The sequence below is a fragment of the Thunnus thynnus genome, chromosome 5 (genome assembly GCF_963924715.1).
Source record: "Thunnus thynnus chromosome 5, fThuThy2.1, whole genome shotgun sequence".
NCBI classification, from domain to species: Eukaryota; Metazoa; Chordata; class Actinopteri; order Scombriformes; family Scombridae; genus Thunnus; species Thunnus thynnus.
In genome coordinates, this window is record NC_089521.1 from 7,532,062 (window position 1) to 7,559,627 (window position 27,566).

Consider the following 27,566-nt stretch of genomic DNA (forward strand, 5'->3'; position numbering starts at 1 on the left):
GAATATGTGTACCACATTTCACAGCAATCCATCCAAAAGTTATCAAGATAATTCCCTAAAAACAAAAATGTCAGCCTTATGGTGGTGCTAGAGGAAAGGTCAGTGAATCACTAAAGTCAGTGGGTTTCATTCTCTGGAGAACATGAATTTCTGTACAAAATTTAACAGTCATTGATCCAGTAGTTGTTAAGATATTTCAGTTTGGACCAGAGTGGTGGACGGACCAACCGAAAAACAGGCTGACACTGCCATCCCAAGGGCCTTGCCGCTAGCATGGCTAATATAAAGAATCCAGTAGTTTTATGTTGCTCTGCCAATAGGTTTTGAACTTAAATAAATAGATAATAACTTATATAAATAACTTAAATAAATAAATAACTTGAATAAATAAATAATATAATAAATAAATAGTAAAAAATTAATAAAAAAAATGAATATGCTAATTGGTTACAATTTCTTTTGTTTAGCATAAAAATCAAATTAGCCTATGTTTTAGGTTTTCAAGGACAAAAATATGCACTTAAATGGCATCTTGCATTGATTCTGTTGTATTCACCTCTAATAGTCACCTGAAATATTCAGTGTCTGTCTCCTGACATGTCTCCTGATTCTACATACAGTACCACCTACATACCGCAAAACTTGTGGGCCAGCTAGCTTCCCACTGCAGGCTACAGGCAAATTTTAGTTGTTTTAGTCATCTCAGACTGCCCTGAGAGATGTTTGAGCCTTTCTTTGAGCTGTCTTTACAGTGTTGAATACTTCCATTGGTTGCTCTGACAGACGCTTTTTTTCTATCTGCCATGTGCTTGAGTTAATATGACATCCGTCAACTGTTAGCTTAGCAGTCTTGCATGTTTAACAGCATTTTAATGTGGTGATTTCAATGATTATTGGTTATTTCTTGATATGTTCGAGAACACAACATAAAAATACGGTTGTTGCAAATTGTTATTAAAAATGTTCACTAACTTGATTGTGGTACTGGGTAATGTTGTGGCATCCTTGGCTTGTCCTTAAGGCACCCCAGAGTGCCACAGCACCTACTTTGTGAAACGCTGCTGTGTGGCCCTGATCCTTATTAGCCTCACTTTATAATAAACAAGATAACTACTTTACTGTTTTACTTAAAATATACTGTTTAAATGCAGCTTGGAATTTTCATATAAATGCAATTTAACCACTAAGATATACATTTTAATTGTCAGGTGGTGTATTTGCAACTAAAAACAGCCATTAGTGACATGACATTAACCTAACACAACATTTGCTATATTGCCTTTTCCTTTCTTCTCAGCACAGCCTTGACTACATTTGACTGAATGTAAAATCTCTTTAGATTGATTAATATAGGCCTATTTACTTTTCAATGCTGTATATATATGCCATTCAAGACTTTAAGAGCCTGCATTCATCACAGTAAGTAGATGGGTGGAATTAAAAATATTCTTTGGTGAATGTCCATCTGATGGACGCTGTTACACTTCTACTCAGGAAACAGACTTGAGGCTCTTAATTCATGATACAAGCAGAAACTAAGCACTCTATCTACTGTGTGTAATGCACCCACCTGCTCGCCCCACTGCTCTCTGCTGTGTTTGATATGTTGACGGAGTCTGGAATTGTCACTGTTTTTGGTGCATACTGTTGACGTGTCTTGCTTTGTGTGTGTGTGTGTATGCCTGCCACCTTAGATGATGTGTTGGCGAGGGATGCCGGTGAGTGTGTGATCTGTCTAGAGGAACTGCAGCAAGGGGACACCATAGCCAGACTGCCGTGCCTCTGCATCTACCACAAAAGGTGACACACACACACACCCACACACACACACACACAGATTTGAATCACTGCCCGTTATATAATTTTGCACTTCCTCTAATTAAATCCACTGCACTCCAATAAAGACATTCCTTAAAGATGGACAGTACTCGTTCCATTTGATTTAGAGGTTATTCATATTATATCATTGGATAATAAAGGTGCTGCGTGTAGCATTTCTAAACATCGATATATCACTGTCAGATTAATTGTGAAAGCGAAGGATAATTACCATGAACAAACATGAGCAGGCTGGAGACGACTGATAGCTGCTAGTGTTTCTCAGAAGTCCTACAGCTGGGTTGGTATTTCTTGTCGGCCCTATGTTTCCTGTCCCAAACAGGTATTGCTTCTTTGGTTTTCCCATAACAAAAAGCATAAACAAACAGAAAATTATTTTTCCTTTAGCCATACACTCCTGCAATCTGCCATCATCTGAGACCCTGGATGAACACCGCCTTCTTCTTGTTTTGTACCATACAGTAATCCAGTATGATCCAATACTGAAAAATAAATTTGGTTTTAAGAGTTTTGTCCAAAACTTTTTGGAAGCTTTTGTCTGCCTTGAAAACCTGTATGGGTTGAAAAAAGACACATCCACAGTACTTAATTTGAAAATACTATACTTCAGTATTTTCATTTTACAATACTATATATTTCTACTGCACTACATTTCACAGGGAAATATGGTACTTTTCACTTTACATTGATCTGACTGTGGAAATGACTTTTAGTCTTAGTATTTCATTTGAATTAGTATTGGTATAGTATCCCGACTTTCAACGTAAATTAAGTTCATCCAAAACATTTTGAATGTTTTATCTGCCTCGAAAACCCATAGTGGTTGGAAGTCACATTCATAGTACAATTTTATGGTACTTTTATAATACTTAATGTTTTACTCCACTACATTTCATTGAAAAATACTATGATTTTTACTGAACTACATTTATCTGACAGATATAGTTACTTTTCACATTAAGACTGATGGGATTTCACACATGTATGAGTGGATATGTTGTTATTAGAACAACATTAATATTAGCATTAGCATTAGTATTTTTGATTTTTAATGTAAATAATCCTTTTTGAAGGTTTCGCCCAAAATATTTTGCCTTTATCTGCCTTGGAAACCTATAATTCAGTGTAAAAATATCTCATTTTTTACTCCACTACAATTATCTGATAAGTAAGTTACTGATAAAGGTTTTACACACTAAATATATCATCATATTTTAAAATTAGCTCCTCCTCAACAGGTTACAACATTAACATTAACATTTAAAATACTACTTAAATGTATAAAAAGTATATTCCAATGGGCCTTTTATCCACAGCAGGAAAAGAAAAGGTGTTGCTAATAGCATAAATAATGACTCCATTTTATTCAAGTGTCCCCATAAAACATGACAGTGTGACAGTGAGCCAGCATGAACAATAGCAGGACTAAAGCATTATTTTGTGACTTGTCGGCATGTCTTCCATGAAAAAGGCTTATATTTGGTATATAAAGTATTTTATATATAAAAATATAACACTCTGATAAAGCTATTTTCTGCTTATATACCATACTCAAAAAACAGTTCAGTAAAGCACAATAAGAATGTGAAAGTAAAAGTTTAAAATAATGTACAGTACATGTTGAGTGAACTGTAACACTGCTTTTTCCCCCAGGGCCTCATTTATATACAGTATATTGTGTATGTTCTGCTAATGTGGGCGTGCATGGAGGCCGTCCAACACGCCTACATGTTACTTTAGCAACAATCTTCTGTTGTACTGAATGCATTTAAGACCAGAATTCAGTTGTTGAGCTGTCTTGCTTTATCAAATTTCTTGTTATATTATTTCTCCTCCTTCTATAATTATTTTGTCTGACCTTTCCTTAATGAACTATGAATGTTTTTATTATTTGTTCTAAGAAAGTGTCCACTGTATTGCAGCTGTATTGTATGGACTTGTCATTTCACAAAATAACTGAATACCTGTGTGTGTATGTGTGTCTGCAGCTGTATAGACTCATGGTTCGAGATCAATCGGTCTTGCCCTGAACACCCCTCTGACTGACTGACCACTAGGCCCACTAAGAATACTGCTCAAGGTAAGACACACAGCACATATGCACTTTGAATGCTAGTTATGGCAAAGTAAAACTGTATATGTAAGCAATATACAAAAGCAGATATTGACTTTGTATTAAAATTCATATGTGGTCCAATCAGTGTTTTCTATCACTGATATGATGGATCTGATGCATTTTAATTGAATTCTAATTCATTATAGAAAGGATAAATACCTTTATTGCATGTAAAGCTGCTCTAATCAATATTTTCATATTAACAGTGGATCAAATGACTGTGTGTAAAATGAAGTGGGTTGCGTATAAAACCAAACCTACATAGATTTGTCATCTGAATGTGCAGTTTCCTTCAGTCCTAGAGAGCGTTTTAGCATCTTTCAGCTGATTGTTTTGGTCTTAACTTAACAACTTAACTGTTTTTGTTCAGTCTCACAAATTTCATTGACTCTGTTTCAAGCCGAAACGTGCAGGTGGTAGCAAAAAAGCTCTTATAAACCCACAGTATATTACCTGCCCAGCACCAAACAGCAGACAGGCAAAATTAGTGACTAGCTGGTGAAAGTTGTGGAGCATTTAGCAGTTAAAGAGATATTTTTCTCAGGGGTTGGTGGAGGCCAATACAGAACTAGAAGAAGAGTAAATACTGGCAATTCATTAAGCTGACAGAAACACTAGTTTAAATGAATGCTGATGTCTGCTGAAAATTAGTTAAACAATAGAAATACTCTGTTCATGTTATAAAGTAATCCACCAGGAATGTGCACTTGCATGTATGTGATTGGCCAACACAGTGGCTTGCTGGATGATGTCAAAAGGTGTTGATGCAAAAGTTGTGTCAGATTAAACTTTTTTGCCAGACTACCCTTATTTTTTCCCCCTGATGTATTGACCGACTGGCTCCATGCAAATGAATGATAGGGCCGCTAATGTTGGTCTGAACATGGCCTTAGCATTAGCACTAGGATTAGTAGTGTCCTGGGCTTCAATCTACAGTAAATGGGCTTTTTATAGGTTGTTCCAAAGATTTTGGATGGCGTGATCTGCATTAGTCCATATTAGTCAAAAAAGACATATCTAGACACTCCCTCTCACACTGACACACTGTGTAAGATGACGCACATTATTGTCATTTAAGCCACCGTTTTTCATCCTTTAATATGTTGCTTAATAGACCATAAAACTACAAGACTTTGAATCATTTTAACATCTTTGATGTCATTACAGTCACACATAATGCATCCTCTTTCTCTCTTTTTCTCACCATCTCTTGTTCTGTGTCTCTGCCCCACCCCTCCCCTCTGTCTCCAGGACATCTCATGGTCCTGCCATGGATATCTGGACACAGGCGCAACCAAATCTGAAGAAACAATCAAAGCGATCAACACATACTTATCCTGACAGAATCCATCATCCTAACCAAGATAATTATTCCTCGTGAACTGAACCAAAAAAACGTGACTGTCAAACCAACGCCATCGTACATTAAAGGGCCCCTCCCGAGCCCTCCATTTTATGTCTGCTGAAGAGGCTGCTTACAACCCCTCCCTCCCTTCCTTCCCTCCCACTCCTCCAGGCTAACAGAGTCCCTCAAAGGGCTTCACCGGTCTCAACTCCTCCCCCCTAACTCAACCGAGGCCAGCTGCCTCCCTGACGTGCTCAGGTCCTCACAGGCCTCCAGCTGCCGGCCTTCCTTCTCGTATCTGGATCGAGGCCCGTCAGTCATTTGTGTCCAGCCCTCCCATGGCCTTAACTGGAGAGAGGTGAGGAAGCAGAGCAGCAATAGGGCAGGAGGGAGGAGGAAGGAAACCACACAAGGAAGACAGAAGAAGAAGGGGATGAGAATGAGGAGGAAACCATCAAATGGAGGATTGTCGAGTTGCAGAAGCTACGTGAAACAGACCGGACTAACTTGTACATTATTCGGTGGGCCTCTCATCTCACAACAGGACTCCAACTCGGTGACGTCCTCTCATAACAGCCCGGTGTGCTTTCTTTCTTATAGTCCCTGCCTCAGTTCTGTGCTGTTCCTCGCCAATTTGACTAATAATAATCCAATTAAAAAGTCCCCAAAATGCTTCTTAGATTTGGTTCCAAGACATCCTCCACACCAGAGTGCACACCTGGGCAGGCAGGGAGGGATAGAGGTAAAAAAGAAAAAAAAAAACTGGGATGTCAGCTTGTCTTGTATGTACAGGATGGAGGGGGGGAATCTAAAGATGGACTGGGGCTGGAGAGGAACTGTCTGAGCATGCTCAGTTATGATCGGGAGGGGGGGAGGGAGAATAAGACGGGCCAGCAATGTAGTTTACACTACGACTGTGTAACGTGTGTGTCAGGCTTCACCTGGTATGTGTACGTACACTGTATGTGTGTGTGTGTGTATGTGTGTTTGTATGTGTGCGTATGGGTGTGTGAGCTTAGAACGGTGACAACATAGCTTTTGCTGAAGCCTCATGTGTGTATGTGTGTGTGCGTGTGTGTGTGTGCGTGTGTGTGTGTGTGTGTGGGTCTGTGTATTGAAATGTTTACAGTCTAGATGTCCATGTTCCCTGTGTGCGACTGGCAGTCCTCCCTTTACTTTGCTGATGTTTACAGCTACAGAGAAGCGACATGACATATTGTAAATTACACATGTAACCTCTCTCAGTTCATCTCCTCTTTCTTTTTAGACCTGCCAGATTTTTCATGTGATCATGGATTAGTCATTTTCTCGTGAGAGCCTCAAGAGTGTGTGTGTGTGTGCGTGTGTGTGTCTCCGTGTGTACGACTGTTTGTGGGGGTGTGTGTGTGTGTGTGTGATTCAAAAGGCGCCTCTTGGTCTATGCTACTGTCGGTTCCCCACATTGTGTTTCTGCTAGAATAGGTCTGGCTGACTGCGTGTGTGGCCGACTGGAGATGTGACCCGCTCCGACCCGGAAAAAGGACTCTGTAGTCCCACTGTGGATCCACTGAACGGGGCTTATTTATTCATTTGTTCATATTTAACAATATTTGTTTAATATTCCAATCATGTGAGGTGTTACTCACTCTTCAGAATGCCAAGAGCTGATGTATGACGACTACTACAAATCAACATACAAACAACTGCATTTACAAAGCTACTGTAAACAAATGGTGGAATAAATTGTGCTAGATGACAGACTCTATGATCAACTTTCATTCAGTGGCCCAGATACAACTAATACAACAGACCAGCACTGGGTTTCCCATGAAACATCTTAATCCTATAGACGCACAGTATGTAATATACCTGCATAGTAATGAGACATGGAGCAACAGTTGGTCTTTTTTTTGTTGTTGCTGCAGAATTATCATGTAACATGGCTTCAAAGGAAAAATCCACCCTTGAATCATCTTCCACCCTTACATAGGTCAGAAATGTTCAGCACACCCCGGGAGTTATTTTAGGATTGAATGTGATGTATCCACTTTCTCCAAATAGGTTGTGTGTGTCTACTTCATTCAGTTATTATAAGGGTACAACTGGGAATGTTAATGTAAAAATACATTTTAGGGTTTTTTTTAATGATTGCTTCAAGGCCCCTCCACCCACAAAGAATCCAGAAAGAAAATTAAACAATACTTAAAAAAACTTTAACAGTTTATGTTTTGGCACACATAATTCATGTATGTGTGTATGTATGTATGTATGTATATATATATATATATATATATATATATATATACACATACATGCATGTATATAATATATGAGCGTGTTATGATGTAATCTGCCACAATGCAATGCACTTGGGGGAGCTGCTCAAAGCTGTAAAACGTTAAAACTAATCGTGGTTGGTGATGAAACAGCTCCAGGAACGCATCAGAAACCAAACAAAAAAATTACAATTAGTTTTTTTGCAATGCATTTTGTAGTTGCAGTTTGATTGAATGTTTACAATCAGACGTCAGGGATTCTTTTGCAAGCTGCATCCAGTCTCATTGCAAATCATTGATCTGAACTGGCCTTAACAGTGAAGTATTGCATCATTTGCTGTTAGTAACAGCAACAGACAGTGATGACTTCTTGTATAGTAATTGCAAAAAACATTATACTATGAAGATTAGTATGTAATACATATACAGTATGTAGTATGGACACATTTTTTTTCTGTCATGGTGGATGGCTTTAAATACTTCACTTCCCATGAGCCTCAGATGTTGCTATGGAGAAGAAGCAAGTCAGAGATGTAAATTAGCGTTCTAGCAAATTCAAAATTCCAATATAGATCCAGAATCTGAAGGTGAACTTTCAACGGCTGAATGTTAACAAGCGGACTTAAACTGTTAGCAGTGCATGTAACTTTTTGTCATGACTTAAAGTTTTTTGAATTTTACATTTTCAGTAGTACAAAACTATATCGTAGAGAAGCCAATAACAGTACAATCCTTGAACAACACCAGACAGAAGAAAGAGTTATAAAAAATAATAAAATAAAATATTAAAAGCAGTAATTGACTAATAATAAAAGATAAAGAAAAACAAATAAACAGTAATCGAGCAGTGCATGTAACTTTTAAGCTAGGTGTTTGGATGTTACAGAAATACACCTTGGGAGTTGTAGTTGACGTTACTCTTTTTTGTTGAAACATTCAAGTGTGGATTTTTCCTTGAATATTTCGTTCTTGAACCAAAATAATATTAAACAATAAAAGAATGGCGTGTTGCTCTCACTCTTACACTCTCGACTCCTGTTCTAATGTTGTAAGTAAGTGTGTAAGAGACGGACTTACAGCTAAGATGCTTTTGGGGAAACTCAGCGTCCGGGAGAATTTTCAAACCAAATCTTGAATGTTGGCAGGAAAACACTGATCAGAACTGGGAGCGTCCTAACAGCTTCAGAGCACTACGACTATCTTTCATTTTTACCAACAACAGATGCTACATCATCTGTCAGCTTTTGTTTGGGGCAAAACTTGAGGAATCCAGCCAATACCCTTGGAAGTGTATTTGTTCGTGTGTGTGAAAACAAAGGGTATCAGGCAGTCTTATACACTGTATTTTAATCTTTTAATTTATCATTCTAATTCTTGAGGTATAACTTTGCACTAACCTAAAAAAAAGCCTATTTTCCTGGGTGTTGAAGTTTTCACCCCTTGCTTTTATCCCTTTGCTTTATTGCTCTATAGTCACCTTTATTGTCATTAATACCAGCAAGGATGGGATTTAACACAATTTAATGCAGTCAAGTCCCAAAGGGGCCTCTGTAGTGCTCTGAAGCTTACAGGAAAACTGCCTCTGATCTGATAAGGTGGGAGTTAACCATTTACACAACAGGGCTGATCTGTACTTAAACTGTGCTTGTCATACTGCCAATTAACATCCATCCATCCAAGACGGATGTCGAAGTCAGCAGAGTCCATATTGGGGGTATTTATCATGACAGCGTTTTTATGGAACTTTACTTGAAGTTCTTTACGAGGCATTATAAGGACTGTAAACATATGTGTATGCACCACCATATGTTAGCTTAAAGTTGCATTAGTGGATATTTATATATAAAGAGTTGATCAAATTACTATGTATAACGTGAAAGGGGCTGCTCTTAGTTACGAACCCACAAGGAAGTATTGCTTCAGCTCTGGATGGAGCATTTTAGCCACTTTTAGCTCATTGCTTTTTGTTTTTTTTTGTTTTGGCAGCATTTCTGAATCACTTCAGGCAGGTGTTTTCAGTAAAGAAGGTTTCGATAAACCCACTGTTCACTACCTGCCCAGCAACAAACCACAGACAGATAAAGAACAGCCAGAAAGCTATACTAATAAATATTTTTATATCAATAATGGATGAAATTACAATGAGTAATGTGAAGGTTGTTGCTCGTTGTGATGGACCTATAAAGAATTATCACAGTTCCCTTCAGCTCTACAGTGTACAGTGTATGAGACACATCACATTAACACTGTGAACAAAGAAATGTCTGTGCAGGGCATGATCACATCTTCATCCAGCTAGTGACTAATTAAATCTTAAGACTTCAAAGTTTAGATTTTAAATCTTTTCCCTACATAATCACAATGCTGTCTTATGTTTTAAAGCATCCCACATTGGCTGGGTTGGTAAAGTTGGGAACTTTAGAGGAATCAATTTCAAATTGTGTTACACAGTTGTCTCTCACTGCCATTTGGAGCTACTATGGTGTGACAATGTTTAAGCTGTGGCTGATTTTGAATCTGGTATAAAATTGTTTTTCAGCAGAGAGACTCAAATCCCACTAGAGATTTTTTTTTCCTTATTATATCACACCTAACATCAAAGCACATGTAATCATAATGTGGTTATGATGCCTCGTGAGCACCACTTCAAATAAAGTGTTAGAAGCCTGTTAGTGCTGAGATCGTCCCTGTTCCTTGTTAAGGCCATGACACAATGGAGGGTTTGAAACAGAGGGCAGTGTTCACTCCTGCGGGGACGGGGAACAACATCAGCGTGCATAACAGTGGGCCATAAGAAGCCAAATAATAATGATAACTGCTAACCTCATTGTCTATTTGTGTGACACACAATGTCCCCTGTGTATCCTGGCCTGCAGCTAATGGGGGGGGGGGGGGGGGGGGGGGGATGATCTCTTTGGGAAATGGCGTCTGCCTCATTCTGGTTTGCAGAGTGAAAATATCCAACGAGTGTCTGAGACTGCTGCCACAGTCGACAGTTGGCCCACTGTACTGCCTGCCTGCCCACTCAGCTCAGACACACAGCTAAAAGAATACAGTACCTTCATTTTGCTTTATTTCATTTGACTCTTTTAGTTCATGACTTATTTTACTTTCCGAGGATGTGAATGGCAGCCTGCTTTTTGGGGGCGCCGACTAACATGTCTGATGACTTTGATGTGCAATCTGTGGGATGAGTAATAATAATGACATATATAATAATCTATAATATTAAAAAAATGTCAAAATAAGAAAGATGACTGACCTTTTCTTCCTGTTATCTAGATTTGCAAACGGATGGTGTCCTGATAGATGGGAAAATACATGATCACAGTATAGACCAGCTGTCGTTTTTCATTTGTCAACTGGTAAATGTGATGACAGCTGTGTGTGATGTGGATCAGGATAGACAGAGAGAGGAAGAGAGAAGCATATTGCAATTCAAGTTTAACTTTCCAGTGCCTGTTTGAAATACTGGTGATTATCATTATTATTATTTTTATTATTATTATTAGTAGTAGTAGTATTATAGATTCCAGGGTGATGACTGCAAAACATTCTCAGAACAGGACACAAACGGGACTTCAAATTTGTAATGGTAATATTCTGACCTCTGATGGCTAAATACATAATTGCAAGTGACTAATGGAAAAGAGGTACATTTAATTTTGTAATGCATTTCACAAACTTAATAATATAATAACTTTTGGTTATGGTTTTACGTTCCCCTTATGAAACATATTGCATTTCAAATTCATATAAATGTCATTGACAGTTTTAAATATAACTTGGCTGTAAAATGGCCACAGAACTCCAAAAAGCTTTGACAAAAAAAAAGAATGAACAAAAGAGAATAATCTAAAACATAAAGTTTCAAACATATCAGTAAAAGGATAAATGACATGTTTTCGACTTGGTTCGACTCAGATTGAATCGATTGCTCTGGTCTAGACTTCACAGCAGCGCTCTGATTGGTTGTCAGGTCCTGGCGCCAAAACACCAAGAAGGAAGAGTTGTAAACAACGAAGGGGGAGGTTTCTGCGTAACATTTCAGTATTTATCTACTTTACAGCCGATTTTGGCCTCATTTAGGCACAAAGATGGACACACAGTCGTATCTTCCCGCACAACCTGGAGTGGGGATGGAGGAAAATTTCCTGTCTCTCGATGATATTTTGCTGTCTCATGAGAGGCTTCCCGTCCGGACAGAGTGCAGTTTTCCTCGGCTTGGATTTTTGGAGAAGTCGAGTGACACACAGGACATACCGGAGGTTGGTGGAGTTATTCATATTACTGAAGAAAAATACGTGAAAAGCGGTGATAGTTTAAAATTCTGTAAGTTATTTCATCGTAAGACAATTGTTTCTGCTAGAGCTTCACTCAAAAGTAGTCCTTAAATAAGTAACATTATTTTTCAAAATATTTTGCAGTATATTCTTTACTTCCTTTACTGGAAAGGGCAGACATGAGGTAGAAAAATAATTCGACTGTTAAAGCATAAACGCGACCCACTTTTCAATTCCGCAACCTCCAAGACAGCAGTCATATTAGTATAATTTAACTTTAACTCTTTGTAACATTGTAAATAGTTAGAATCCAACTGTGCAAGTTAAACATTTTTTAAATGTTGTTTGGTCTGATACCATTTGGCCACAATGAGCCCTGACTTCTAACCATACAGTACAATGTTTTAGTCACACTTCATCGAGATGTATACGTGATTTACTTTTGACTTTATAAGATATATTTTACTTAATAAAACGAAACACTTTATCAGTAAACCTACACTTTAAATTCACCAGAGAGTTAAAAGAGTAATTTAATTCATGTTACACACACTCAAACACATCGTGGAAACCCTTCTTCACCTCTGAGGGAACCTGAGAAGGAAAGGAAATGAGCCTTTTCACGTCTTAGTGGGAAAAGCACAGGTGTTAATGATAAAAATGAATGATTGTTAAATGAATGAATGTTATTAGCAAGACCTGCGCTTTTCCTACTTTAAGTCTGACAGTTCAGTTATTGAACTCCGTTGAGAGCATTTCATTAGCATCATCAGGTTAGGCTAACTCATTGTTGCTAACTTTGGAGCAAACCTCCTTCACTTTTCCAGCAGTTGGGGAAACAACAGACATGACTTTTCTTGGTCTTGACAAGCTGCAGCATTTATTAACTGACACACTGTAGTCTGTACTGTACATTTACTGCCAGACTGACAACTTACTGCTAACCTTTTCCTCTGCTCCGCTCGTTCACCATCACCTTTCTGCTGCTTGCTCTTTCACTCAAAGAGTATAGAAGCACTTCTTGGCTCACTCTACACACACACACACACACACACACACACATTATACACTGCCCTATTCCTTTAAAGGAGCTATGCTACCGAGAGTTTCCCAGGCAACGACACAGAGGTTAACTCACATTTCAGAGCAGCTCTGCACAGAGGCTCCCAAACACTATTGATTTCTAAATGAATGGATATTTGGCATTATTTTTGGCATTAAAAAAATATTTTGACGGCCGGCCACGCCTGTACAGTTATAGGGGAAACACTGTTATACCTGCATTATGGACCCTACCAGAGAGCAGGAGCCTTGAAAATTCCTCCAACTCTGAAGTTTGTCTCCTTCATCTCAGGGCACAAAGATGGAGCTTCCTCTGTGGCTGTCCAAGGGTCTGTATGAGAAGAAGAGGAGGGTGTTGTCAGTCGAGCTTCCTAAAGTATACAAAGAGGGCTGGAGGACCGTGTTCAATGCTGACTCCAATGTGGTGGACCTGCATAAGATGGGGCCCTACTACTACGGCCTGGGATCCCAGATGCTGCACTTTGACAGCCCGGAGAACCCAGATATCGCCCAGACGTTGCTGCAGGTGAACAGCATGCACAAACACAACATGCAAGAGTTCATTCAACATAGGGAGCTACCAACAAAAGTGCTGGTATTATAATAACAATGACATAATCTACACTGAGCAACCATTAACAAATAATAATAACTTAAACTGGACAGGGCTTCTTTGTCATTTACGATGATGTATTACCTTCATCAGGGACACAGCATGTCTCTTCAAACTCTTTAATAGATCTTTGTAACAGTATGTGCCAGTGACCTCTGGGAGGTAAGGCAAACCTGCAGGAGATGAATAGTTTCTTCTGATTGTTGAAGATATTAAGTGGGCTTAGACTCTTCATTGAAGGCAATACATTCTTAAAATGACCATATAAGTGTAATTTGAATTTGTCACCATTAACGGAGATTGCCCCTCTCTCTAACTTTGTGCAAGATCTGTGCTTGAGTCTTACTAAACACCATTCTGTGCTGTTTAATGTTGAAAAGATAATAATAATAATAATAATAATAATAATAGCTATATTTGTATATCACCTTTTATACAAGAAATGCAGTTCAAAGTGCTTTACAACAAAATAAATGACATGAAAAGGACATAAAAGCATGTAAAAAACATTGGTGTAACATAAGATGGAAAATAAAATTAAAATAAAACTCACCGGATAAAGTGAAACTAAAATACATAGAATGCATACTGAATGAAAATCAAAGAATAAAATGTGATAAAAAAAACAAGTTAAAGCGTAGAATGTATAAATTAAAATAAAATATAACATTTTAAAAGAGGTGCAGTAGAGCATAATGCGAAGCTGACTGAGCATTAAACAGTGCAGCAGAGGGCAAGTGCAAAGCTATTTAAATGCTCGGCTAAAGAGAGAGGTTTTAAACTTTCTTTTAAAAGTATCCAGCGAGCTGGCTGCTCTGATATCTATGGGCAGTGTGTTCCATAGTTTGGAGGCGTAATTGACAAAGGCTGCATCACCGATCTTCTAAATAAATCTAAATAAACCAGCAGCAGATGATTGCAGTGTTCTTGAGGACAAGTAGCTAACAAGGATTTGGTGATGTAGTTTGGTCCTTGCCCATTTAGGGCTTTGTATATAAGGAGGAGGACCTTAAAGTCAATTCTAAATGTTACAGGAAGCCAGTGCAGAGCAGTTCAAACTGGACTAATGTATTCTGTCTTTTTGGTTCTGTTTAATAGCAGAGCTGCAGAGTTTTGGATGAGCTGAAGTCTCTCAGTGGCTTTTTTTTGGAGGCCAGTAAAAAGTACATTGCGGTAATCTAGCCGGTTTGAGATGAAGGCACGAGTTTGATTCTCAGCATTTTTTGGATTTATAAATGGTCGCACTTTTGCTATTTTACTAAGGTGAAAAAATTATGTTTTTGTCACCGTGTTGATGTGTGAACTGAAGCTTAGGTCTGAATCTAAGATAACACCAAGATTTGTGACCTCAGATTTAATCCAGGGTGATAATTTTCCCAGATTATTAAACAGCATTTCTCTTTTTTGTTTTGAGGCCGACCAGTAGGATTCAGTTTTATCCTCATTTCATTTTAAGATGTTATTGCTCATCCATTTATTTATTGCTAATAGACAGTTGGTGATGGAGTTAATAGCTGCAACATGATTTTGGTTCAGCAGAGATGTACAGTTATGTATCATCAGTGTAACTATGGAAACATACATTGTGTTCTCTGATGATGTCACCAAGTGGCAGCATGTACAGTGAGAATAATAATGGACCAAGGCAGCTCCCTTGTTCAACCTCATAGCAGTTGTCATATTTCTCAGACACATAATCTCCAACACTGATGAAAAACTTTCTCCCTTTGATTTATGCTTTGAATCAGTTTAACGAACAGCCGGAAGGACCAACCCACTTTTCAAGACGATTGATCAGGATATCATGGTCAATCGTGTCAAACGCTGCACTTAGCTCTAAAAGGATAAGAACTGAAACCTTATTGTCATCACAGTTCATTCTGAGGTCGCTGATTATCTTGGTGAGAGCAGTTTCACTGCTGTGCTTTGTTCTAAAGCCTGACTGAAACTCCTCCAGGATACTGTTTTCTTTGAGAAATGAATTTCTTTGGACTGAAACTATCTTCTCAAGTATCTTACTAATGAATGGAAGGTTGGACATCAGTCTATAGTTAGTCACTATATTACTATCTAGCTTTGGTTTCTTTAATAAAGGTTTTACAACAGCTGTTTTGAAGGCATCTGGGAAGATGCCTGTTCTAAAAGATGTATTTATAATGTTCAGGACATGACTTGAGACACTATAAAAAGATATGGAAGAACACAGCATAAGACTTGAAAGTTACATATATGCATATATCTGATTTGAAAGGTCAACACACTCAGACTCATTTTATACATTTATATTAGAACTGCAACGATTAGTCGTTTGACAGAAAATTAGTCCAGCTGCTCAAATGCAACGCTTTGCTGTTTTTCTTTGTCATTTATCTAAAAGGAATAATTCTCTGTTCATTGTATTAGAAAAATACCCTAATTATTGTGTTTTATAAAAACATGATTTTCTTTAAAAGTGCAGAATCCAAAACAGATAGAAGGCCATATCCAAAAGAAGCAGCGTAACTCTGTTCAAATGCCTTCTTTCAATCCACCTTAAATCCAGTGAAATATTATGTGCTGTCTATGGACAGTATACAGCTTGTTGTGCTTCATTTAACTTATTTGGAATATGTATATATTGGGAGTAGTCAAGTCAATTTTATTTGTATAGCCTAGTATAACAAATCATAAATTTGCCTTCTGTGCAGCACACAGCACCTCTGTCCTTAGACCCTTGAAAGACCCTTTAACATGATCACCTCTTCCAGGACGGACAGACATGCCAGGTTCTTTGAAGTGTTGACACACTTGTGAATGTTTAATACACATCATTGTACAGTCAGATACTTTGCTACAAAATGCCCTCAGATCAATATGTAACAAATCCAGCCAGTGTTGTTTAAAACTTTACAACTAGGTGGTGCAATCAGATCAGAAAACATGGCAGGCTACTGACTGTCTGCTGCAGCTGTTACCAGGCAGATTAACTCTAATGTCATTGTCTGACAGACAGAAACACAAACAAGGTAGTTGCATACTATAAGATTTTCTCTAAAGACCTGACACACTACATGGTTCTTCACCATAAAAGAAAAGTGAATAACTATGGTGGTTGATGGTTCCTCCTTCATCATTTAAGTGGTATCTTGGTTGTTTTTAACCACATGAGCTTCGGAAGAAAATCTGTGACTGATCTCATCAACATTTCCTCAGCCGCTGTGTTTAAGTCTTATTTATTTATTTATTTAGTTTAGTCTACCAGGAATAAACGTGGTGAAATCTTGTTATGAAGACCTGTTTGCTGCCTGTAGTTATCATGTGCTCCATACATTTATATAAATGATGCATAATTGCATCACTGTGGAGGGTCTTAAAAATGTGCCCTTAGCACTGTGCTAACAAAAAATATTCAGATGGAAATGAAGAATTCTGCCTGCAGGTTTCTAGATGATGACTTGAATGACTGTGGACTACATACCAGCCATGTTAGAGCTCAGTGAATTATAGCGTGGGCCAGTTCTGGACTCTGTTTGAAGTGGTTTCCAATATTTTTGAAGATCTTTTTTTTTTTTTTTTTTTTTTTTCAATTTCTTGGAAGTTCAAAATGTAAAAAATTATACATATCTGAGGTTTAACATTAGGTTTTATATCAAAGGTGGCAGAACTAGGTCAGTCTGATTAAAAACCAGCAGGCCTTAATGTAAAAAACCTTCACTACAATACTCTATCTGGTCGTTCTCCATTTTCCTTTTAATCTAACGGGTCACAAACTCTGGATATCATCCTTCATCTAGACGTTCATTGGTCGATTCAGACGGACCATGGACTCTTCCCAGAATGCCTACAACGAGGACACGTCGGCCCTGGTGGAGCGGATGGACTGTCTGGAGAAGGCGCTGTTCAAGTCAGGGCAGAGCGGCCTCAATGGCTTCCAGAGCTGGGAGAAAGGTCAGGCCTCACAGCTCACCGCCTCTAGTCTGGTACTTAACTACCGCAAGAGGAAGATAACCGACATACAGTCCTGACCTCAGCCAACAGCTGGAAGATTCTGCTTGAGAGCACGGCACCAACAGACTGGCTTACCTGCATTTTCATTTTCCATGGACAAATCTGTCCTCTACATCTGAGACATGTTCTCTGCTGTGGGGAATCAATCAATCCTGCATGGAGTAAACATTTGTTTCCTATTTATTCTGTCACATTGTTTGAACTTTATGTAAACTCAACAGTATGATGGTGTGTTCATTTTGTCATCACTAAGTATTTTTCTTTGGACATTCAGCCGATCTATTAGTATTTGGTTATTGTAACTCTGATTGTTGATTGATTTTATTATATAGCAAGTGAAGACTCAACAAATACAAAGAGTTGCTTGTTTTTTTCTGTTTCATATCATTATAGATGGGTAACTTTAGGATTTTTGCCTGATGGTCAGTAGGGGTGGCTGATATGGATCAAATTGTCTGCCTTGAGATATATAATTTTATATCATTAAATAGCAATATTACCATAAAGAAGTCCTGCTCAGTGATTTATAATTGCCTAATAGAAGCTGATATCATAAAGACATTGCTACTTTAGTAGAAACAGTATAGTAACACGTCCACCTGTTGAAAAAAATCTGGTTTCTCGTGGGATCAGAAATACAATTGAAGTCTTATTTTTCAAATGTTTGCATGAGATCTTACTGCAGTCAGAGATATCAGCATCTACCTGCTGTCACAATGTTTACTGCTTGGACTTAATTTTATCAATAGTATGTGTGATAGTATACATTATATAGCATATCAGCATGCAGATTGAGATCAGTTCTACATACTAACTGTAGAAAGAAATGCTGGTAAAATGTGTCACTGGTAGAATTATCATTATGGGTCATTCAGCACACTGACTGAGATAACATTTTGTATGCATTTATCAACAGCACTGGGTCTCTCCAAATGTTCCAACCAGCCAATCTGAATCCAAGCAAAACGACCTAGCAGCAGGTTGCTGATTAACTGTTTATTCCTCTACTGCTCTAAACTAAGTTGCAAGGTCTAAACCACAAACTGGAGCAAACTTTTCCTCTGCTTTCTTCTCTGCCTCAACATTCCTAAAGTGAGATAAGGGATATCAAGATGTGATATGAGGGCATGGTTTGGGTGTGGTTGGGTAGATGTTAGAAAGTCCAAATGCAGACTTCACCTCCTGGAGACCTCGCTCCCGTGGAACACTACTGTCCCCTGCTGGTGGAGGATTCACTTGTCCTAGGTAACTATAATATTTAAGTGTTTGTCTTAGAAATACGCATTGCAACATGTATTAGACATAAGGCAAAGGATTCTTTCTGCATCGTTATTTATAAATCTGATGGCAAGTCTAAAAAGCATGCTGTAATGTACTGAATATCAGTGGCTATTTTAGTTGATTTAGGCTGTAGACCTGTTTCACAGCACACATTCTGACTTACAGTATGAAACACAGGTGTTACTAATAACACTAACAATGGTGTTCCAGTGAGTCAGCATGCACAATAGCAAGACTGTCCAACAGTTTAAAAAACTGTCCATCCTTAAAAAGCCACCAGCAGTCACTAGATGCTCCAATTGACTCCCATTCAAAAAGCGACAACTTCTCTAGAAATACTAAATCAATAATTTTTTTCAATGAGTCATTATGGTCTCAATCGCTAAATCCAGTCCCTCTAATTAGTGTGCTGGTGGTCATATTGGAAATTATTGCTCCATTAAGAAGATTTGAAGACTTAAAGTAGGTTCGATGTCTGCCGTGTGGGAGTTGATTAGTAGCTGTGACTGACAGTTGGCTCACCTGCTGCTCTCCCTGGCTCCAGGACTCACACTGAGTCAGATTATTGTCACAGTATTTCACTAAGTTTAATGTTACTTGATTATGATACCTGCTGTGTTAGCACAATTTAGCTAAAGTAGCTAATGTTAGCTCAAGTATGCAGTGCTGGCCAAGGTAGCAGGATGTGTTTCTAGTGTTTGAAAGGCAACACACTGCACTCCTTATCTGGAAGGTCCTGGTTCCAAATGGAAAAGATGGCGCCTGGTGACATCACTTGAGGCAATTTGTCAGATTTCACACAGCTCCCCCTAGAGACAAAAATGGCTTTGTACTATTTTTTCACCTGGAAACGCGTGCAAAATTGGTGAAGATCCCCTTTAATTTTGTATTGTTAAATCAGTTATTTTGTTATGTATAATGGGTAGACAGAATATTATATCAGAAACATGATACAGTACAATAGTTCTGCAGTAACTGCATTTCTGATAAAACTCATGTGGTTGTTTTTTACACTGTCAGAAGTGTCCGTTCAACTCAGTAGATTCTGAGGCTGTAATTTATAGTGATGTTGTTCAGTCAGTGTTTGTAACCACTTGTCCTTAGTCTTCTTTACTTGAGTAGTTTTCCATTTGGATTTCATCATGCACTAGTGGTTCATTCAGCAACTATCTGGCCTCTTGTGCCTCTAGTTTCACCAGCAGTTTACAGAAGGTCCTCTGATCAGACAGCAACACACACCTTAGACTCGCCACTGTTTAGCTTCCACTCTTTTACTGCGTCTGTATTTATGTCTGTCACATTTTATCTGTTACTGTGTTATTGTGAAAGCTGCTTTGTAAGTAAACCACATCAAGATAGTTGTGATTATCAGGGTAATGTTGATAATGGTTAACTGTCAGACCTCTGTTATTGCTGACTCATACTTCTTATTGATATTCGGCTTAATAACTCACTTGTGCAAGCTTCCTTTGTAGTTGTGATTTATACTAATCACTGCCTGAGGCACTGCTGCATGACTAACACTGAAAAATAAAATAATTTGGCAAAATAAAGACTTAAAAATCATGATGATGCATGCCAAACAGGAATACTATGTTAATAAAGAGGAACAGCTGTCATGATTTAACCCTCAACAACACTGACTAAAAGATGCCTGCCAGAACATTTGTTAAAAAAAAAATCCCCCATTTGGTTCAAGTCAACACCTCTGACAGTCTATTAAACAAACACAAAAATCAAATTGGTATTGACTGCCAGTCTGTATTTTGGTTGTTACTGGTATTTTGTCCATCCCCTCTATACTGTATGTGTGAGAGTATGTTGGCCTTTAGCTGCTGATATCATTAGCTTGCTATCCCTGCAGCGGCACTGTTTATTATCCAGAGGTGACACTGAGACATCTCAGTCCGTGTGTGTTTGTTTTGGAGGTCTGTCTGTATATCGCTTAATTCTTTTAGTTGCGATTCACAAGTACATTTTTCAGCTAAGTCAAATGTATTTTTTACAATATTTTAAATGCAGGACTTTATCTTGTAATGGAGTGGCTTTTGTGTTTTTACTACTTGTAGTAAAGGGTCTTGTTTTTTTCCACCACTTGCAATCCATGTGTCACATTCCATTGAAACTACTCATCATTTTATTTTGCTTTAGGAAAAAGTTAATCTGATTAAATGTTTCCTCTGGTGTCTTTTTTGACATTAGTGCGTCAAAGTTAGTGATGTTGAAGTACTGAGTAGCTGTGTCCTAATTCCAGTCCACACAGTCATTGTAAGGATGACTGAGTAGTGAATGTAGTGTTTTCAAACTGGAAAAGTGAAAAAAAAAGTAGTCTAAAAAGTACGTATACTAAAAATGCTTGATTTTTGAATGTGCTGTTGACTGACCATTCTCCCAACACATTGCACAGAGCTGCTAATGGCTGCAAAAAATTTAAATCAATTGCAAGTGGTGGTGAGACATCCCCACAATGATTTCGGAAAACAAACACACACACACACAAAAAGTATTACATTATGAAAAAAGCAGTTTTCGTTCTCTTTAATCAGTCAGTGACATTCCAAAGGCACTATTTTGTTATTTTCCCAAAAAACTTTATTCATTAAAACAAACTTCCACTCTCATTTTACCACAGCCAAGTGTTAAACAGTGTGAATGGTACAATCAAGCTGTATAAAAATAAATATAAAAACAATAACGGAGAGAAAACAAATAAAATAAAAGCAGATTAAATTTTAATGTGTTTTCAAAAATGTAGTTATAACATTAATTTGTGTGGATGTATAATCATGAATGAAAAGATTAAGAATAAAACAATAAATAATGTTGATTTTTTCCCCTGTATACTAGCTGCAGAAACAGTATACTATGACAATTAGCATACAATACATTCAATATACATATTGAAATATATTCATATACAAATAGTATGGAACTGGGACACAGAAATTGGCTGTAAATTACATGGATTTCAGGGATTTTATTTGACAGGAACAGTCAATGAAACATCTGCACAATTCACAGTGAATAACCTGTCTCAGGAGTTTACATTAAATCATGAACACATTTCTTGATCAAGTTCTCTGCCATAATTTCAACAAGTGTTATATATGCATCACAGATAACGGCCCAGAAAAACCCAGTCTGTTGTTTGGTAACTTTTGTAATATTTACCCATAATCCATATACCGGTATGACTGGTCATACGTGGGGTTTGTGTGGAAAAGGCATTAGTTACCAAACTGTCTGAGGGGGGCCTAGGCCTAGCTGCTTGCTGATGTGTTAAATGTGGGTCGGCAGTTTAGGACACAGGTCCCTGCTGATGAACATATTGACGTGCCTCCGGGCTGTAACTATTGATCCTGCTCTGTGATTGTCCTGACAGATTGTCCTGCACAGAAAAAATTCACAACATGTGTTTTACCATCTAATAAATATGTTGTTACTTCTTTTCTGATTCTTTCTGTTACTTTATGTTTTTCATGATCCATCAGATTCTTAAAAGTCTTCATAAACAAACATTTTATCTTGTTTTTCTTTTGCCAATTTTGGATCATCTGCAGCTAGAAATGCAAACAAATCCTAGTATTTACCCATAAAAAGCCCTGTACAAAAAATGCCAGCATTATCTATTAAAGCATCCTTTTTAAAGGTTTATAATTTGTTATTATTGGCTTTATGTATAATTAATAAATCATTTTATTAAGGGCTTAGAGATCAATAATAATCCATTAATAAGAACAAAAAAAGCTCTTTGGTTGGTGTATTTCCAAGGTTACAGATATGTAAAGATGGCAGTCATGGTAAAAGTCAGGGGATGATCTTCATGGTTATCAAAAAAGGGCTGGGACCGCTGTGTCAAAGTTACATGCTTTTTTGACCCAACCAACCATCCAAACCTCTTCCCTAAGTCCCATTTTGCACTTGGCTAAGTCAGTGCCTCACTTCTGCGTACAACAAAAACAACAAAAAGCATAAAGATTTTCTCTCTATAAAAAATGCAAAGCACAGTGGCAGTGAATATTTAAATCAACATAAACGTATGAAGTCCAGTACTTAAAGGCAGATATTAAAATCCTCTACCTGCTGACACGTTCTATCCAGATAGTCCCATAAAGCAGCAGTAAAGCAAAACAGTAGAGTTTTCCAGCAGGGAGAGATAACCACAGGACCCCTACATCAGAAAAGCCTTTACTATAACTTACCTTGGAGCGAAACACCTTCTTTTTCTTATAATTACCTATTTAGATGACCTGCATGTAGCTTGGGTTTTAATTTGGTCAACAACACCCAAAGGCAAGCTGGCTGGCCTCCTGGCGTGGCCCTGCCTGAAAAAATCAATTAAAGCTCTACAGATTAGCACTCAACACTGATCCTCGCTCCTAAGATTCAAACACAAGTCACATCAGTCATAAAATTAAGGATGAATTAATAATAAATTCACCACTTACGTCATGGCCCACCAGGAACAATGAAATCAATCTCTCCCATAGGGTAAGGTTTTATGGTAAGTGTGAATTTCTCTTCGTAGGTGGATCTAACCATTACTGGCTGATTACATGTCTCTGCAGGCAGATCTATTACAGGCCTTTCATTGCGTCTGTCTGTGGATCCTGGTGGGCAGTCTCAGCCAAAGGTTTAGCCGCAGCAAAGGGCAGACTGAGGGCGAGCGTCCAGGAAGCTGACATACAAGACATTATTGCTGCCTCTGGCTTCTGTCTACTTTAAGGGGCTCTGACATTTGGTATTTGTTGGGAAATCATTTGTGTACACGATAAAATGCTGAGAGGAGCCCAAGGCTTATTCTTGCTGCCTCTCTCACTTGGTTTGTCTCTCATTTTCTACATTTAAGTACCTAAATTGTAATGACATTTCTGTTCTATCTCATTTTATTCACAGTTCTTTCTGTCCCTGTGTCTTTAAATTAGCCTAACGAGTAATTTCATCACTCTCTCTCACTGTGGAGACATTGTGCAGGCAGAGTTTCTATTCTAAGCGTGGCCACCAGTAAACCATAGACAATCTTACCATGCAATTAACATTTGATCATCTTCACTCAACCACAATTTACGCCAATGCTGGATTGAATTACAAGAATAAGAAGTTATTTTACAAGGTTCCACATTGCTAATAAATTGAGTTTCTCTTTTATTGCACTTTTATTGTACTTGTAGTCCTCTGTAGCTAAATGGAGACATTGTAAACTTGCTGATTTGCACTATAATATTGATTTATGGCTCCTACTGCCAGAGATACCCAAACTGTGCAAATATACCCAAACTGTCAAGTCACTGAGCTCTGTGTTTTCTTGGCTTGTTAAGAAGAAAAAGCCAGTTTGAGTGTGTCTATTAGCCTGATGAGTTTTTGCCAACATGAAGTGACAAGGTACTGTACTCAGAATAAAAACATCAACCTCATAAATTCCAGTCCCTGAGGAACTGCACTAGGCTGAGAAGTGATTTTTTTGGTGTAGTGGCAGCAGTCAAAATGCATGTCATATAATATTCTGGGCTCATTCTGGCTACTTAATAGAAAAGGTATTACATATATTTTACTTATCACTCAGCAACAGAAATAATTTAAATCATAACCAGGGGCCCATGCTAACTTTCATTACCTCTGTCAAAGTTGCCTTCAACAACTCCAGAGCAACCACCCAGCAATGTCTCATCTTCTGTATTTAAAGGGAACATATTAATAATAATATCTCTTATTCTGTTATTCTGTTATACTGTTATGATGTCAGATGTCTAAACAGGTCAAAGGTCCAAAACCTGAGGTGAATGTATATATCATTCTCCCTGAAACCCAGGGCTTCAACCTGTGCCAAATGCTTTACTTTACCCCTACTTCTCCTCATGATGACATCAGATTGTTCGCGCATGCCCACAAACAGCTGTCTGTTTTGTAGCCTTTGTTGCTGAGGTTGTGCCATGGGTTGTTGGTGTTGTCCACTTGCACATTTCTGATTCAGGCTCAAACATGCGTGCACATATTTAAGAAGTTTCCATTTCAAGTAAAGAATGACGAAAAGAAATCTTACAACTACTGTTGAAGCTGCCTCTTGAGCTGCTGGAAGTCTGCTGAGGGGCAGCTTCCAGGAGCTGGCCACTCAGAACAGGGAGGGCTCATCAGGGTAGGGGCCTTAAAGAGACAGGAGCTAAAACAGCATCTTTCAGTCAGAGGCTGAAATGTGGGGCTTCATAAAGGGTCAGTATAAGATACACAGGTTTTCAACTGTAAACCATGCCAAGATTTTCCAGTAGCGCTCCAGATTATAAATATAGATCTGGAAATGTGTGAGATACTGCATGCAGCAGCTTTCAAGAAGTTTCATTCCTGTGAAGCTGTGTAGTTCACACAGCCTCCAAATTTGAACAAAACCTGACTGGATGCAGGTTTAACGAGGGCTAGCTAACATAGCTTGGCATAAATAAATAAAGTGAACAAAATTGATCCACCAACACCTCTAAAGCTCACAAACATAGACAGATGGTAGAGTGGGGATGTGGGTGGGGGGTTAGCTAACTGTTCCCTTGTTTCAGTCTATGTGCTAAGCTAGCACAGTTAAAGTTAGGTAGCTTATATTTAGCATACAAAAATGAGAGTAGAATCTCTCTCTAGTCTTTCCTGCTGTGTTGTATTCTGCTCTTTCCCATTTTAATCTACTTCCTTATCTTATCTTTTAAGTCCTCTACTATCTTTTCCTCTCTTCTCTAAAAAGAACCCCGCATTTTTGCCCCTTATATTCTCACCCAAGAAGAGAGGGGATAAGTGCAGGAGGAGGAGAAAAAGAGAGGAGGGCTTAGAGATGAGAACAAAGACAGCAGGAGATGGACTGAATGTCAGGAAAGTGGAGAGAATGAGGAAAAATAAGAGAGAAAGGAAGGAAGGAGAAGGAGAAAGGGAACGACGGAGGCAAACACTGCAGCAGCCAGCCATGTCTCAGCGATGAGGTGTGAGGATTAGCTGTATCTGAAGCAACACCCCCGCTATGCTCTCCAAATGAGTATTATCTCCCCCTCAAACCCCCCCACCCCCTCACCCCCCCACACCTACCCTCCACTGTGTTGGCACAGGAGCAACAGCTCATACAATGCCATGTTGTCAGGGCTGGTAGGAGGAGGGAGTCCAACATGCTGTAGGCCTCGCTTCATTATCTGTAGCAGGTGGCAGGCAGTCGTGAGGAAAAAATAGGCAGCTATTTGGTAGCTGATGATATATGTGTCTGACTATGCAATAGTGATACAAGTATTTGGACGGGGTTGTATGATTGTTTTTGGACTCCATACTTTGGAAGTGAAATGACAGAAACGAGAGAAAAGCTGTTGTTCTGGTTATCGTTCTCCTTTTATAGACTATTATACACATACGGTAATTGATTAATACTACATTTGTTTCCTATGGCCCATGAAGCTACACTTATCAATATTTTTATGATTAACAGGTCCAATGTTGTGTAATGTGAAAGAGCTTGCTTCTATGACGAACCCACAAAAAAAATTATCCCCCAACTCTGCAGTTCTCCATAGCTCCATGGAGCAGTATAGCATCTTTCGGCTCATTGTTTTGGTTTTAAACTTAACAAATGTACTGTTAGACTCACTTCTCTCATCAGCCATTTCCAGCTACAGTAGGCACAGCTCTGATAAACCCACTGTACACTCCCTGCCCAGCACCAAACAGCACACACACAAAATTAGCAACTAAATAGTGAATGCAGTGTAGCATTTAGCACTTAAGTGGCACATATTTTCTCTGGAGTTGGTGGAGACCAAAACAGAAGTAAAGGGAGAATGGATTATGGATTATTATATTTATTTCATCACCAGAAACATGACTCCAAATTAATACTAATGTTCATGGGCGCCTGAGCAATGGAGCAAGTTGAGCAAATGCATCCTCATTATTCATTTAGGTGGAGCAAAGTTATGCTACCCCATTTTTTGTCTTTTTAAAAATAAACTTATCATCATACAGTTCCCACAATCAGATGATATCAATGATCATTTTACTATTTTCAGCAACTAACAAAAACAAGTAATCAAACAAAAATCAAACATTTTGGACCACCCTTTGAGTTGGTTCAGTCAAACCCGTTGCTGATTGATCAGGGTACACTGACAGTGCAGTGAGAGAGAAAAGGAGCCTCTCCTTGGTTTTCCTCCTGTCCTCCCCAATTTTTTAGTCTCCAGCCACCACTGGTCTGAATTAACAGTCTAATGTTCAGCGTGGAAAGTGACTTATTTAGACATCTACAGACTACTTTGCTTTAGTTTCAGTTTCAGTCTGACTTTGGATGGAATTATTTTTAAATACGAGGACGCATTGCTCTGTGCAATGATCTCTCCTTTCATCCAGCTGCTCTGCGCTGTGCTTTCATTATTATCATTATTCTCTTGTTTACTCATTCAAGTTTATTCTAAGGGGTGGTTTCACAATAAGCTCTAGTCCTCGATTAAAATGGTCCTTTTAAGTCTTGAGGAGCAAAAATCACCCTCTGAGTTGTGCATTAAAATACTCCTTGATTTGAGATAATGTAGGTTAAAATTTGAAGTTATGATTATTCATTCCTGTATAACATTACAACTATATCAGCTAGTAGTGCTAATAGCTCCCACTAGAACCTGTGTGTGGGATTGGAATTAGATAGTTGTTGTGAGGCCATTTCATTCATCCAAACTGTTTTTACTTTGTTGTTATTGTCAGACTTTGAAGATGGCCTTGTGAGTATTGGGAATAGCAACCCTCAGGTTTAACATTGTTTAACCAGGTTTAATTATACAAA

At 38.3% G+C, this 27,566-nt stretch overlaps 2 protein-coding genes and 1 long non-coding RNA gene across 3 annotated transcripts in view; 2 read left to right on the forward strand and 1 right to left on the reverse strand.

Annotated features, from left to right (window-relative positions):
- znrf1 (zinc and ring finger 1) overlaps nt 1-7,447 on the forward strand; it is a 67,400-nt gene extending 59,953 nt beyond the window's left edge. Inside the window, exons 3-5 of the mRNA XM_067588951.1 lie at nt 1,695-1,800; nt 3,828-3,919; nt 5,207-7,447. Of these exons, the coding sequence (XP_067445052.1) occupies nt 1,695-1,800; nt 3,828-3,885 (164 nt within the window). The 3' untranslated portion in view covers nt 3,886-3,919; nt 5,207-7,447. The remainder of the gene's footprint in view (nt 1-1,694; nt 1,801-3,827; nt 3,920-5,206) is intronic.
- A 4,071-nt stretch (nt 7,448-11,518) lies between these two features.
- On the forward strand, nt 11,519-18,009 carry gins3 (GINS complex subunit 3). Its single transcript, XM_067588952.1, has 3 exons — nt 11,519-11,823; nt 13,193-13,426; nt 17,287-18,009. Exons 1-3 carry the CDS (start codon nt 11,653-11,655, stop codon nt 17,515-17,517), a joined length of 636 nt encoding a protein of 211 aa, XP_067445053.1. The 5' UTR covers nt 11,519-11,652; the 3' UTR covers nt 17,518-18,009.
- Nucleotides 18,010-22,034: 4,025 nt separating this feature from the next.
- LOC137182616 (uncharacterized) lies at nt 22,035-24,257 on the reverse strand. Its single transcript, XR_010928356.1, has 3 exons — nt 23,230-24,257; nt 23,019-23,106; nt 22,035-22,169 (listed from the first exon to the last, which is right to left on the reverse strand). It is a non-coding gene; the product is annotated as an uncharacterized lncRNA (long non-coding RNA).
- Nucleotides 24,258-27,566: the final 3,309 nt, after the last annotated feature.

Bases quoted from the DNA above. Each gene is read 5' to 3' on its own strand.
- gins3 (XM_067588952.1), top strand. From the start codon at position 11,653: ATGGACACACAGTCGTATCTTCCCGCACAACCTGGAGTGGGGATGGAG. The intron at 11,824-13,192 runs GTTGGTGGAGTT...CCTTCATCTCAG, and splicing joins ACACACAGGACATACCGGAG to GGCACAAAGATGGAGCTTCC. The intron at 13,427-17,286 runs GTGAACAGCATG...TCCTTCATCTAG, and splicing joins TCGCCCAGACGTTGCTGCAG to ACGTTCATTGGTCGATTCAG.